The sequence below is a fragment of the Hippopotamus amphibius genome, chromosome 1 (assembly GCF_030028045.1).
Source record: "Hippopotamus amphibius kiboko isolate mHipAmp2 chromosome 1, mHipAmp2.hap2, whole genome shotgun sequence".
NCBI lineage: Eukaryota > Metazoa > Chordata > Mammalia > Artiodactyla > Hippopotamidae > Hippopotamus > Hippopotamus amphibius.
In genome coordinates, this window is record NC_080186.1 from 77,365,607 (window position 1) to 77,379,941 (window position 14,335).

Below are 14,335 nucleotides of genomic sequence, written 5' to 3' on the forward strand. Positions count from 1 at the left end.
TTACTCATTCTACTGTCAAAAATATTTATTGAGTGACGGCTATGTGCCAGGTACTATTCTAGGTCCTTGGGATACAAAAACAAACAAACAAACAAAAAACAAGCATCTGTGCCCTCATGGATCCTAGTGAGAAGAGACAGAAAAAAAAGACAATAAAATACTAAACAAGTAAGTTATATACTATGTTAGAAGGTGATAAATGCTACGTAGAAAAGGAGAGCTTAGTTAAGAGACTTTGGAAGTGGGTGGGAGAGAGGGGTCTATGTGCAATTTTAAATAGAATGATCATAATAGCTCTCCCCGAGCAAAGAGTTGGAGGAGGTGAGGAAGTGAGCCATGTGGATATCGGAGGGAAGGGTGTGTTGGGGGAGAGAAAACCACATGCACAGGCTTTGATGCAGAAGGCTGCCTGGTATTTTTGAAGAAGTGCATAGAGGCCAGAGTAGCTGGATAGGAGGGAGCAAGTAGAAGGGTGGAAGGAGATGAGGTTGCCAGGGTGTCAGCTAGCTGGACCATATAGAGCTTTGTGGGGCATCTTAAAACCTTGGCTTTTACTCTGATGAAGCGGGAGCTTTTGTAGAATTTTGAGCAGAGGAATAGCAAGATCTACTTTATATTTTACAATGATAAGTCCAAATCTATGGTGAGAATAGGCTGTAGGCCAGCATGTGTAAATACAAGGATTCCAATCAGAAAGCTTTTATAGTAATTCAGGAGAGAGATGGCAGTAACTGCTATGAACAAAACTGTGTCTCTTCAAAATTCATAGGTTGAAGCCTTAACACCCCATGTGAGTATATTGGGGATAAGGCCTTTAAGGAGATCATTAAGGTTAAATGAAGTCTAAGGGTGACGCCCTGAACTGATAGAACTGGGGTCCTTATATAAGGGGAAGAGATAGCAGCATTCTCTCCTCCATGCAAGGACACAGTGCAAAGGTGGCCGTCTGCAAGTCAGGAAGCAGGCCCTCAGCAGAACCTAACCAAGCTGGCACCCTGATTTCAGACTTCCAGCCTCCAGAAGTGTGAGAAAATAAATTCCTGTTGTTAAAGCCACACAATCTGTGGTATTTTGTTATGGCAGCTCAAGCTGACTAATATAGTGACCTAGACCAAGATGGTAGTGGTAAGTAGTTATGTTCTGAATATATTTTTTAAATTGACCTAACAGAATCTCCTGATGAATGGGAAGGAAGGTAGTTAAAGAGTTAAGTTGTGAGTATGTTGAGTTTGTGATGTCTACTAGGTACTGAAGTGAGAGGTCCATGGGCAGTTAGACCTATGAGTCAGGGGGTTTGGAGAGACATGTGGGCTGGAGGTATATGTTTGGAGGCATAGCAGCATGTCTCAGTCACTTGTCCCCCCCCCAGGGGACAAGTGTAGGAGAAAAGAAGAAGGGGACAAAGAACTGCTCCCTGAGGCATGCCTACATTAAAAAACTGGGGAGAAGAGGAGGGACCAGTGAAGAAGATTGAGAAGGATTGACCACTGCATCAGCAATGTGAAAGGCATTATGATCTTGACAAAGGCAATACCACGAGTTCAGGGACAGTCTATTTTGTTCACCACTGCATCTTCAGCACATAACACAATGCCTGTAACCCAGGCCACAAAAATGTGTTCAATGAACAAAAGATATAATGCTGTGAAGTCACTGTTATTCTCTTTTTATAGATAATATATTAAGACAAAGAATATTAAATAGTAGCTAGTTAACAGAAGATCAGGATTCAAACTCACATCTAGTTTGATGCAAAAGTTCTATGTAATAATAATAGTCAATACCTGCTCTGTACTTAGATGTGCCAAGAACCATTCTAGTGCTTCCACGTATTATTTCAATAAATTCTTATCATATCTGGAACTGATGACTACTATTTTTATCCCATTTTATAGGGGAAGAAACTGAGGCAAAGAAGGCTTAATAACTTATGAAAGACCAGCAGCTTGTAAGAGCTCTCGCTGGAACTGACCCCAGTCAGTGGGTGCAGGGCAGGCCTCTGAGTCGCCTGTTCGACTCCTTGACTAAGCTGATGCTATTCCATTCACTCCTTCAGAGATACAGTTGACAACCTGGGGGTTAGGGGTGCTGACCCTCCGTGCGCTGGAAAATCCAGTAGAAGTTATGGTTGGCTCTCAGTATCCATGGTTGCATTTCCTCAGTATCCTTTATTCCACATCCACAGCTCCAACCACGGGTCACGCAGTACTGTAGTATTTACTATGGAAAAGAATCCACGTGTAAGTGGACCTGTGCAGTTCACACTTGTGTTTTTCAAGGGTAAGCCACACTGCAATAGTTAGCCAGGGCTGCCATAGCAAAGCACCACAGACTGGGGGGCTTACACAACAGAACTTTGCTGTCTCAGTTCTGGAGGCCAGAAGTCTGAGAGCCAGGTGTTGGCTGGATTGGTTCCTCTTGAGAGCCGTGAGGGGAGGAGAAGGTCCAGGCGTCTCTCCTTGGTTTATGGACGGGCGTCTTCTCCCTGTGTCTCTTCCCATCATCTCCCTCTAGGTCTGTTTGTGTCCAAGTTTCCTTTCTTATAAGGACACCAGTCACACTGGATTAGAACCCACCCTAATGAGGTCATTTAAACAATTATCTCTTTAAAGACCCTGTTTCCAAATAAGGTCATATTCGGGGTACTGGGGATTAGGACTTCCACATATGAATTTGGCAGGGATAGTGGCGTGTAATTTAGCCCATAAAAAATACAAATATCAATACTTTCATGATGTCTCTAAATTCTAGGGTCAGAGAACCAGATTATTTGCTCTGTCATCTGAGAATTGTGATACTCTGGGCACTTTACCACACCAAGCCTCAGTTTCCTCAATATATGGGGATAATAGGGCATTATTTTATCCCTGTTTTTTCTAAATACTGTTAGATTTCTTCGCTGAATGCCTATATAAGCTATTTTTCCCACTAGCATTGCCAGCATTTGGTGTTATTCTCCCTTCTTATGTTTTGCCATTCAGATGGGTGCAATATGGTATCGTTTTAATTTGCCTTTTCTTTCATTCCAAGTGAATTTAAGTATCTCTTCACATTTTGCTTTGCCATTTGGGCTTTACTCCTGTAACTTGCTGTTTACCTCTTTTGACTATTTAAAAATTGTTTTCCTTTCTTTTTTAGATTGTTAATATGCATGAGTTTACAAATATATATCTTCTATTGCCCTACAAACTGTCTATTGTATTCTTTGTTGAACAGGAATACAAATTTTATTGTAGTTGTATTTATGATTTTTTTTTTGATTTATGGTTTTAGATTTTCATTTTGGGATCTTACTTAAGAAATCTTTCTCTCCCACAGAATACAAAGATATTTTATACTTCTATTAACTTTATAGCTTTCTACATTTCAGTCTTCTATCTGGTGTCTACCATGCAAATGGTATAAGAATCTAGCTTCATTTTTTCCCTTGTTATAGTAAGCCAGCTTTCTCTCAAAACAATCTATTAAAAACCTACCATTTCTCCTTGCTCATATATTATGTTCTATATATCCACAGGTCTGCTTCTAAAGTTTCTTTGTGTTCCATTGGTCTATTTGTCTATTTCTACACATATTTGTTTATTCCTGCATTTATTATTATTTTTACTGACTACAACTTTGTGGTATATCTTAGTATCTGACAGAGTAAATTCCTCCTCTGTGCTCACCCTTCAAAGTTAACTTAGTTACTCAGAATTATTTCCTTATTTATAAAATTTAGAAATAGTTTGTTGAGTTTCTCAAAAAGTACAAATGGATTTTGATTGAGATATATTGCATTTGTAGATTAATCTGAGAACTCTTGATATGTATTTGTATTAAGCAGTTTTATCTATGAATTATTTCTCCATTAATTCACATCTTCCTTAATGGGAAGGCCTTTACCTGGGATCACATTCCCAGGACAGTTTTCACAAAGATGCCAGTGAAGGGTTATGTACAAAGATGTTCCACATGGCAGTGCATACCCTAGCAGGGAGCGAAAGCCAATCTGGGTGTCCATCCCTAGGGGAATGGGTGAGAACATGAGTACTGGATGGATATTAAGGACTACTGTGCAGCAGTAAGAAGCAAAGTGCTAGATATCCATAGTTATGTGAGTAAATATAAAAAGATAAAAATGTTGAATGAGATATGAGATTGAGAAAAAATGAGATTTATAGCACAATACCATTCATCTAAGTCAAAAATGCATATCTTTGTTAAGTACTTGTTCTGTAAATTTTTATGAGTCAGTCAGGTGAAGTCACAAAAGGAGGCAGAGGAGGGGTTCATGAAAACATAATTTATTATACTCACAAGTCCTAGAGGCAAGAGGTATAACATGCCACACAGGACCATGTGGAAAAATGCCAGTGTGGTCAAGAGGCAGAAGACAGGAGTAACAGAGAGCCAGGGCCTTTACTGGGGTTTCCCAGGGAAAGGCAAAGCTGTGCAGGGGAAACACTTCGGGACTGGCCTGGTCTGAATAATTTCAGTGGGTGCTAAGCTATAGGTGAGGCCCCTAGTTGCCTGGTACTTGGGATGATTAGGGCAGAGAAATAGTACCTCCTGGGATGTGTGGGGGGCCCGAGAGAACAGATCAGGATCCCAGTTGGTTAGTTTGGATATCAAAGGCATGCTCCCTGCTGAGTCCTTGACTACTTTTTTTTTTTAAAATATATTTATTTATTTATTTATTTAATGTGTTTATTGGCTGCGTTGGGTCTCCGTTGCTGCACACAGGCTTTCTCTAGTTGTGGCAAGCAGGGCTACTCTTCCTTGCAGTGCGCGGGCTCCCCACTGTGGTGGCTTCTCTTGTTGCAAAGCACGGGCTCTAGGCCTGCGGGCTTCAGTAGTTGGATCACATGGGCTCAATAGTTATGGCTCATGGGCTTAGTTGCTCCGTGGCACGTGGGATCTTCCCAGAGCAAGGCTCGAACCCAGGTCCCCTGCATTGGCAGGCACATTCTTAACCAATGGGCCACCTAGGAAGTCCCCTTGACTATCTTATAATTGGCTAGACCTGGGGGCGAGGCAGTCTCTCCCCAGTCGGGAAGTTTTTTTAAGATGCCAAAACATCATAATACACAGAAAATTTAAAAAATATATATGCATATATATAATACAGTATTTAACTATATATGTATTCTTGTAGTATACTTAGTATTTTGTGCATCAGAGTGGGTGCCTATTGGGAGATGAGATCAGGAGTGAGAATGGGGAAGAACAGGGTCAACCAGGCAGACAAGGGGTCCTACTCATATTGGTGATAACATTGTGCTACGAAATGAGGAATGTTCTCAACTCAACTCTGCTCCTGAGATAAATAAGATAATAAGTGAGATAAATGGGGATAATAAAAGTACCTTCTCTACTTAACCCACAGGGTTTTTATGAGATTTATGTGGATATTGTATGTGATGTATCTATCAAGCACAACATAATATTAGCTATTATTGTGCTTTCATTTAGGAATATGGCCATTGCAATTTTCTCAAGCTTCTCTGTCTTTGAGGGGAAGCTGTGTCTCATCCAGATTTTGTTTTGGGAGCTTTCATTTGATTCAGATGGCAACAGAATTTATTAAAATGAGGAAACAGGCCAGGCAACATCATTTTTAACTGCGCATAAGCAGCTCAAGTAGTATAGGTTGGAATCATAGCATAAATTCATCATATTTAAAATGACTTGTTCATTGCCTTTCCCACCAGATTATTTCTGTGTGTTTCACCACCTACTCATTGGGCAATAAACATTTATTTCAAATGAAGCAATGAATGTAATCTTTTCCATTTTTTCGGAAAAAAGGATTACCAGCTGGCTTTAAGTTTACTTAAAAAATGAGATTCTCTAAAGAAGAACAACCGTACAGTTAAGTCACCTTTATATGCCTAACATGTGGCACAATAATTGGCATGGAGCGGAAGCTTAATAAACCTTGAATAAATGAGTAAGTGGAAGAATATAATGTGGCCTAACTAAGGAGTTAGATGCCACCAGTGGGTTCAAAAAGAGAGCTCTAGGATCCGTCAGAGTTCTGGTTCACTGTAATTTTGGTTTGAGGCAAAGAGAGACTCTTCAGTCTTCAATCTTAGGCTTGACCTACCAGTTGAACTACAGGCCTCAGAGATAAGAAGCCCGGATATTATGTTACATTATCCTGGGAAAGTAACTTAACCTCAGGCTTCTATTTCCCATTTTAAGGATATAAGAGCAGCACATCTGTTCAAATACTCTTTGAAGGCTGCCAAAGCCTGCTTCCAACAAGAAAGATGTCATTGTAAATACCTGCTCTTACCCATGGATGGGAAACAGAAGATTCTGGTGAATGAGTAGAAGGGTTTCATTGATAGAAGTTACACACAGATAGCCAATTTTCAGAGAATGAGAATTTTGGACTGTAAACAAAAGCCCATTTTGCCACTTGCTAATTCTGTAGCTTTGGAGCCTCAACCTCTCTAAGCATCTGTTTCTTCATTTGTAAGATGAAGATTACAATAGCAGCTCTCTTATAGAACAGGGGTTGGCAAATATTTCTACGAAATGCCACATAGTCGATATTTTTGACTTTGCAGGCCCTGCATTTCTATTGCAACTACTCAACTCTGCCATTATGGTGTCAAAGCAGCCCGCGACAACACATACACGCATAAGCAGGATAGTAGGGAAGATGCTACTAGAGAAGCAGGCAAGAGTCTGTGGACCCTTTCTGCTATATTCATGATTTAGGACTGTGTCCTAGCCCTTAAATTGTTCCGTGACCTGTAAGTCTCAGTTATTTCATAGTAAAATGGTAAAATGATGTCTACTTAGTAGGATTAATACTCAGGAGATTAAATGAGATAATGTATTAGGCCCTAAATATACTTCCGCATACGCTTTATGTTAATACTATTGAAATTAATCTATTCAAAAAACTGTTTTGAAATAACTTTGAAATGAAAGGTATATGCTTTTCCAAACAGACAAACAAACAAAACACTGCAAATTCAAAACGATGCTGCATTCGATCGAAGTTTTCAGAGTTTTTCCGCTAGTTGAAGACCCATTTCAGGAAGGATAATCACCCATACATTCTGGTCCCAGGCCAGGATGAAGACAATGGAAGGTAAATGGGAGTTAGGGTTGGGAGGCAGCCTCCTGAAAATGGCCTCTGCATTGTGAGAGTGCTTGGAAGATGTTCGTTTTCTGTTTAAGAAAAAAAAGCTCAAATAGAGGATCCATTCTGAATATTTTATTTGAGAGTCACAATTTCTGACTTTGAAATATGTCAAAATAATTATTACTTAAATGTATTTGTTAGTAAAAAAAAATCTTTCCTAATGTGTTGCTAAAACTGTTTTTGTGTTCTTCTTACCTTTTAATTTGTATTTGCAATTCATTAATAAAATGAGTGATCTTTTATTCTTCAGATTGTGCCACATTCTGATTCTACATGACTTTCTAATTTGCTTTGAAAGGAAGAAGTAAATAAAGATTATTCAAAAAGTGATGATAGGTTAGTTTTTGGATGAGAACAGTGCTTTTTAAATCACGGGACCAGAATTTATGTCAGATTATTATTATAATACTTTCTTCTAAAAAGTTGAATTAAGCTAACAATTATTTTAAAATAATAAAAAAAAACACCCAAAAACTCTTGCACTTAATCTTGGAAATAGCAGCCAAAATGACTTAGGATCAGAAGCAAAAGCTATAGAGGTTAATTATTCTCCCAGCTTTACTTCTGGTGTACACTGAAATTGCTACTCCTTTATATTTCCTATCTGTAAATGAGAGAGATTGTACAGTACTTGTAATCCACAAACATTCAGGGTTGAAAAGTGGAATTTTGAGTAAGTGCATTAATACTCTCTGAGAGCAGAACACTTTGGTTTCAAAATTTGAATGTAAATCTCTTCCAGTTCTTCTGGTCTCTGTTCCACCAGACACACCAGCTCCTGCTTCCTAATCATGGGGATTAATATGCTACATCTTTCAATCCTGTGTAAATTGTTAAGAAGGAAAGTCTATTATGTAAATTAACTGACCTCTGCATTGGATAATTTGTTTGGTTTTCTTCCTGATGGCAGTCAAAAAAATGCCATGAAAGTATTAAAAATTAATCTTTTTTTAGGAAAGCAAATGCAATATGTAGCAAGAGCCCAGAAATGTACTTATTATCCTTTGACCCACTAATTATACTTCTGGGAACAAAGCAAGCAGAGACTTCTGATATAGTAAAATTTAAAAATTGGAAACAAACTTAAAATGCTCAATAATTGGGGAATGGTTAGCTAACACAGAATTACAAGCTGACAAAATACTGTATTATGCAACCATTTAAAAGGATATGCACAGACTATGAAAATACATTACAAAATTTGTTTAAAATAATGCTAAATGCATTGTATATATATATATTGATTACAAAAATGCAAAAATGATGTATTCATATAATATTGAGGAGAAGAATTCAGGAAACAAGAAGTAGCTGGTCTACATTGCATATGACATTCTTTTCAGTAGATGATTTTTTGGAGGTAGTCTCTGAAATAACAAAAAACGCTGTTGTGATCAACTTATCACTTAAGTTTTCTTGCTCTTTTTCTCTTTCTTCTTTTTCTTGTTGCACAACACAGTGATTCAATAGTTCTATACATTTCAAAATGATGACCATGATAAGCCTAGTTACCATTCTTTCTCTTTGTTTTAAAAAATATGGCCCCCCAAAGATGACCTAAAACTTGTGCTTGCCCATTTTTCTCCCTTTTTATGTCCCAAAGGAAATGTGTGTTTTTTCCTCCTAATAAATATTATGAACCTGTTTATTCAATAATTGAGTTTGTTAATGGACATTCAGTTACTCACTCTTTGGTGCGCCCCTGAGGTTCCTTCCGCCGGAACTCATGACTACTTAGAGAAGACACGCTGCCCCTCTTCTTTAGTAAATGAGCTGTTCTGTCTTTAGCAATGTCTGACATCATCATAACCTATGGAAGAAAACTTTTGTAAAATATTGAACAAAAGATCTGAAAATATTTTAGTATAACACAGAGACCCATTCTAAATAAAGTACACAGTTTTTTTTAAGCATTTTTGAATAGGGAACTGGGGTTTCCTTAAGAGTGATTTTTAGACTTGACTCAGGAATATGGAGACCATGGAAGGCACATGCTGGAGATGGCAGAGCCACAATACGGAAGGAGCCCGGGTCCTAGCTAATGCACAGGGTCCCACCTTAGATATAACAAACTGAATATTCGTCTAATCCAATACTTGGACATTAGTCTGAGGCTTGGACAGTCTTCTATAAACACCTCTATCACCAGGACAAGCAACCCCAAAAGCTTGGACAACCATGAGGAAACAAAGAAACACCATGCAGGCAAAGGAGCAGGAAAAAAACCCACAAGACCAAATAAATGAGGAGGAAATAGGAAAAATGCCTGAAAAAGAATTTAGAGTAATGATAGTAAAAATGATACAAAATCTCGATAACAAATTAGAGAAAGTACAAGAAACAGTTCATAAGAACTCAGAAAAACAAACAGCAATGGATAACAAAATAACTGAAATTAAAAATACTCTAGATGCTCTAACCAGCAGAATGACTGAGGCAGAAGAACGAATAAGTGAGTTGGAAGATAGAATGGAAGAAATAAACGCCACAGAGCAGGAAAAAGATAAAAAAATAAAAAGACTAGAAGACAGCCTCAGAGACCTCAGTGATAACCTTAAACGTACCAACATTCGAATTATAGGCATCCCAGAAGAAGAAGAAAACAAGAAAGGGTCTGTGAAAATATTTGAAGAGGTTCTAGTGGAAAACTTCCCCAACATGGGAAAGGAAATAATTCACCAAGTCCAAGAAGCACAGAGAGTCCCATACAGAATAAACCCAAGGAGAAATACACCAAGACACATATTAATCAAACTAACGACAATTCAACACAAAGAAAAAATATTAAAAGCAGCAAGAGAAAAGCAACAAACAACATATAAGGGAAAACCCATCAGGATAACAGCTGACCTTTCTACAGAAACTCTGCAGGCCAGAAGGGAATGGCAGGATATACTGAAAGTCCTGAAAGAGAGAAACCTACAGCCAAGAATACTTTACCCAGCAAGAATCTCATTCAGATTTGAGGGAGAAATCAAAAGCTTTCCAGACAAGCAAAAGTTAAGAGAATTCAGCACCACCAAACCAGCCTTACAACAAGTGCTAAAGGAACTTCTCTAAGTAGGAAACACAAGAAAAGGAAAACACCTACAAGTACAAACCCAAAACAATTAAGAAAATGGTAATTGGAACACACATGTCAATAATCACTTTAAATGTAAATGGATTAAATGCTCCAACCAAAAGACACAGACTGGCTGAATGGATACAAAAACAAGACCCTTCTATATGCTGCCTACAAGAAACCCACTTCAGACCAAGGGATACATATAGACTGAAAGTGAAGGGATGGAAAAAGATATTCCATGCAAATGGAAGTCAAAAGAAAGCTGGAGTAGCAATACTCATATCAGACAAATTAGACTTGAAAGTAAAGACTATTAAAAGAGACAAGGAAGAGCACTACATAATGATCAAGGGATCCATCCAAGAAGAACATATCACAATGGTAAATATCTATGCCCCCAATATAGGAGCACCTCAATACATAAGGCAAATGCTAACAGCTATAAAAGGGGACATCGACAGTAACACAATTATAGTGGGAGACTTGAACACCCCACTTACATCAATGGACAGATCATCCAAACAGAAAATAAATAAAGACACACAAGCTTTAAATGACACATTAGACCATCTTGACTTAATTGATATTTATAGGACATTCCATCCAAAAACGACAGACTACACTTTCTTCTCAAGTGCACACGGAACATTTTCCAGGATAGATCACATCCTGGGTCACAAATCAAACCTCAGCAAATTCAAGAAAATTGAAATCATATCAAGCATCTTCTCAGACCACAATGCCATGAGACTAGATATCAATTACAGGAAAAAAACTGCAAAAAATACAAACACATGGAGGCTAAACAATTCACTATTAAACAACCAAGGAATCACTACAGAAATCAAAGAGGAAATCAAAAAGTATCTAGAAACAAATGACAACGAAAACACAACAACCCAAAACCTATGGGACGCAGCAAAAGCAGTTCTAAGAGGGAAGTTTATAGCAATACAGTCCTACCTTAAGAAACAAGAAAATGATCGAATAAACAACCTAACCTTACACCTCAAACAACTAGAGAAAGAAGAACAAAGAAACCCCAAAATGAGCAGAAGGAAAGAAATCATAAAGATCAGAGCAGAAATAAATGAAAAAGAAAGGAAAGAAACCATAAGAAAAATCAATAAAACTAAAAGCTGGTTCTTTGAGAAGATTAACAAAATTGATAAACCATTAGCCAGACTCATCAAGAAAAAAAGGGAGAAGATGCAAATCAACAGAATTAGAAATGAAAAAGGAGAAGTCACAACGGACACCTCAGAAATACAAAACATCATGAGAGACTACTACAAGCAACTATATGCCAATCAATTGGATAACCTGGAAGAAATGGATACATTCTTAGAAAAATACAATCTTCCAAGACTGAACCAGGAAGAAATAGAAACCATGAACAGACCAATCACAAGTACAGAAATTGAGGCAGTGATTAAAAATCTCCCAACACACAAAAGCCCAGGACCAGATGGATTCACAGGCGAATTCTATCAAACATTTCGAGAAGAGTTAACACCTATCCTTCTCAAACTCTTCCAAAATATTGCAGAAGGCGGAGCACTCCCAAACTCATTCTATGAGGCTACCATCACCCTGATACCAAAACCAGGCAAAGATGTCACAAAAAAAGAAAACTACAGACCAATATCACTGATGAATATAGATGCAAAAATCCTCAACAAAATACTAGCTAACAGACTGCAACAGCACATTAAAAAAATCATACACCACGATCAAGTGGGGTTTATCCCTGGGATGCAAGGATTCTTCAATATACGCAAATCAATCAACGTGATACATCATATCAACAAATTGAAGGATAAAAACCATATGATCATTTCAATAGATGCAGAAAAAGCTTTTGACAAAGTTCAACATCCATTTATGATAAAAGCTCTCCAGAAAATGGGTATAGAAGGAAATTACCTCAACATCATAAAAGCCATATATAACAAACCAAAAGCCAACATTGTTCTCAATGGAGAAAAACTGGAAGAATTCCCTCTAAGAACAGGAACAAGACAAGGGTGTCCACTCTCACCACTGTTATTCAACATAGTTTTGGAAGTGTTAGCCACAGCAATCAGAGAAGAAAAAGAAATTAAAGGAATCCAAATTGGAAAAGAAGAAGTAAAATTATCACTCTTTGCAGATGACATGATACTATATATAGAAAACCCTAAAGACTCTACCAGAAAACTGCTAGCACTCATTGATGAGTTTAGTAAAGTAGCAGGATACAAAATTAATGCACAGAAATCTCTTGCATTCCTATACACGAACAACGGAAGAGCAGAAAGAGAAATTAAGGAAACTCTCCCATTCACCATTGCAACCAAAAGAATAAAATACCTAGGAATAAACCTGCCTAAGGAGGCAAAAGATCTGTATGCAGAAAACTTTAAGACATTGATGAAAGAAATCAAAGATGACATAAACAGATGGAGGGATATACCATGTTCCTGGATTGGAAGAATCAACATCGTGAAAATGACTGTACTACCCAAAGCAATTTACAGATTTAATGCAATCCCGATCAGATTACCAATGGCATTTTTCACAGAACTAGAGCAAGAAATCTTATGATTTGTATGGAAACGCAAAAGACCCCGAATAGCCAAAGCAATCTTGAGAAGGAAAAATGGAGTTGGTGGAATCAGGCTTCCTGACTTCAAACTATACTACAAGGCCATAGTGATCAAGACAGTATGGTAATGGCACAAAAATAGAAAGGAAGATCAATGGAACAGAATAGAGAACTCAGAAGTAAGCCCAAACACATATGGGCACCTTATCTTTGACAAAGGAGGCACGAGTATACAATGGAAAAAAGACAGCCTCTTCAATAAGTGGTGCTGGGAAAATTGGACAGCAACATGTAAAAGAATGAAATTAGAACACTTCCTAACACCATACACAAAAATAAACTCCAAATGGATTAAAGACCTACATGTAAGGCCAGACACTATCAAACTCCTAGAGGAAAACATAGGCAGAACACTCTTTGACATACATCAAAGCAACATCCTTTTTGACCCACCTCCTAGAATCATGGAAATAAAATCAAGAATAAACGAATGGGACCTCATGAAACTTAAAAGCTTTTGCACAGCAAAAGAAACCATAAACAAGACTAAAAGGCAACCCTCAGAATGGGAAAAAATAATTGCCTATGAAACAGCAGACAAAGGATTAACCTCCAAAATATACAAGCAGCTCATGCAGCTTCATACCAAAAAAGCAAATAACCCAATCCACAAATGGGCAGAAGACCTAAATAGACATTTCTCCAAAGAAGACATACAGATGGCCAACAAACACATGAAAAGATGCTCAACATCACTCATCATCAGAGAAATGCAAGTCAAAGCCACAATGAGGTATCACCTCACACCAATCAGAATGGCCATCATCACAAAGTCTGGAAACAACAAATGTTGGAGAGGGTGTGGAGAAAAGGGAACTCTCCTGCACTGTTGGTGGGACTGTAAGTTGGTACAGCCACTATGGAAAACAATTTGGAGGTTCCTTAAAAAACTACAAATAGAACTACCATATGATCCAGTCATCCCACTCCTGGGCATATACCCAAAGAAAACCATAATCCCAAAAGAAACTTGTACCATCATGTTTATTGCAGCACTCTTTACAATAGCCAGGACATGGAAGCAACCTAAATGCCCATCAACAAATGAATGGATACAGAAGATGTGGCATATATATACAATGGAATATTACTCAGCTATAAAAAGGGATGAGATGGAGCTATATGTAATGAGGTGGATAGAACTACAATCTGTCATACAGAGTGAAGTAAGTCAGAAAGAGAAAGACAAATATTGTATGCTAACTCACATATACGGAATATAAAAATGGTACTGATGAACTCAGTGACAAGAACAGGGAAGCAGATACAGAGAATGGACTGGAGAACTCGAGGTATGGGAGGGGGCGGGGGGTGAAGGGGAAACTGAGAAGAAGCGGGAGAGTAGTACAGACATATATATACTACCACCTGTAAAATAGTCAGTGGGAAGTTGTTGTATAACAAAGGGAGTCCAACTCGAGGATGGAAGATGCCTTAGAGGACTGGGGCAGGGAGGGTGGGGGGGAATCGAGGGGGG

The 14,335-nt window shown here is 38.1% G+C and overlaps 1 protein-coding gene across 1 annotated transcript in view; it reads right to left on the reverse strand.

The window, feature by feature from the left end:
• DYNLT5 (dynein light chain Tctex-type family member 5) overlaps positions 1–14,335 on the reverse strand; it is a 29,855-nt gene that overhangs the window by 13,551 nt on the left and 1,969 nt on the right. The window contains exon 2 of the mRNA XM_057702126.1: positions 8,833–8,954. Coding sequence (XP_057558109.1) covers positions 8,833–8,951 — 119 coding nt within the window. The 5' untranslated portion in view covers positions 8,952–8,954. The remainder of the gene's footprint in view (positions 1–8,832; positions 8,955–14,335) is intronic.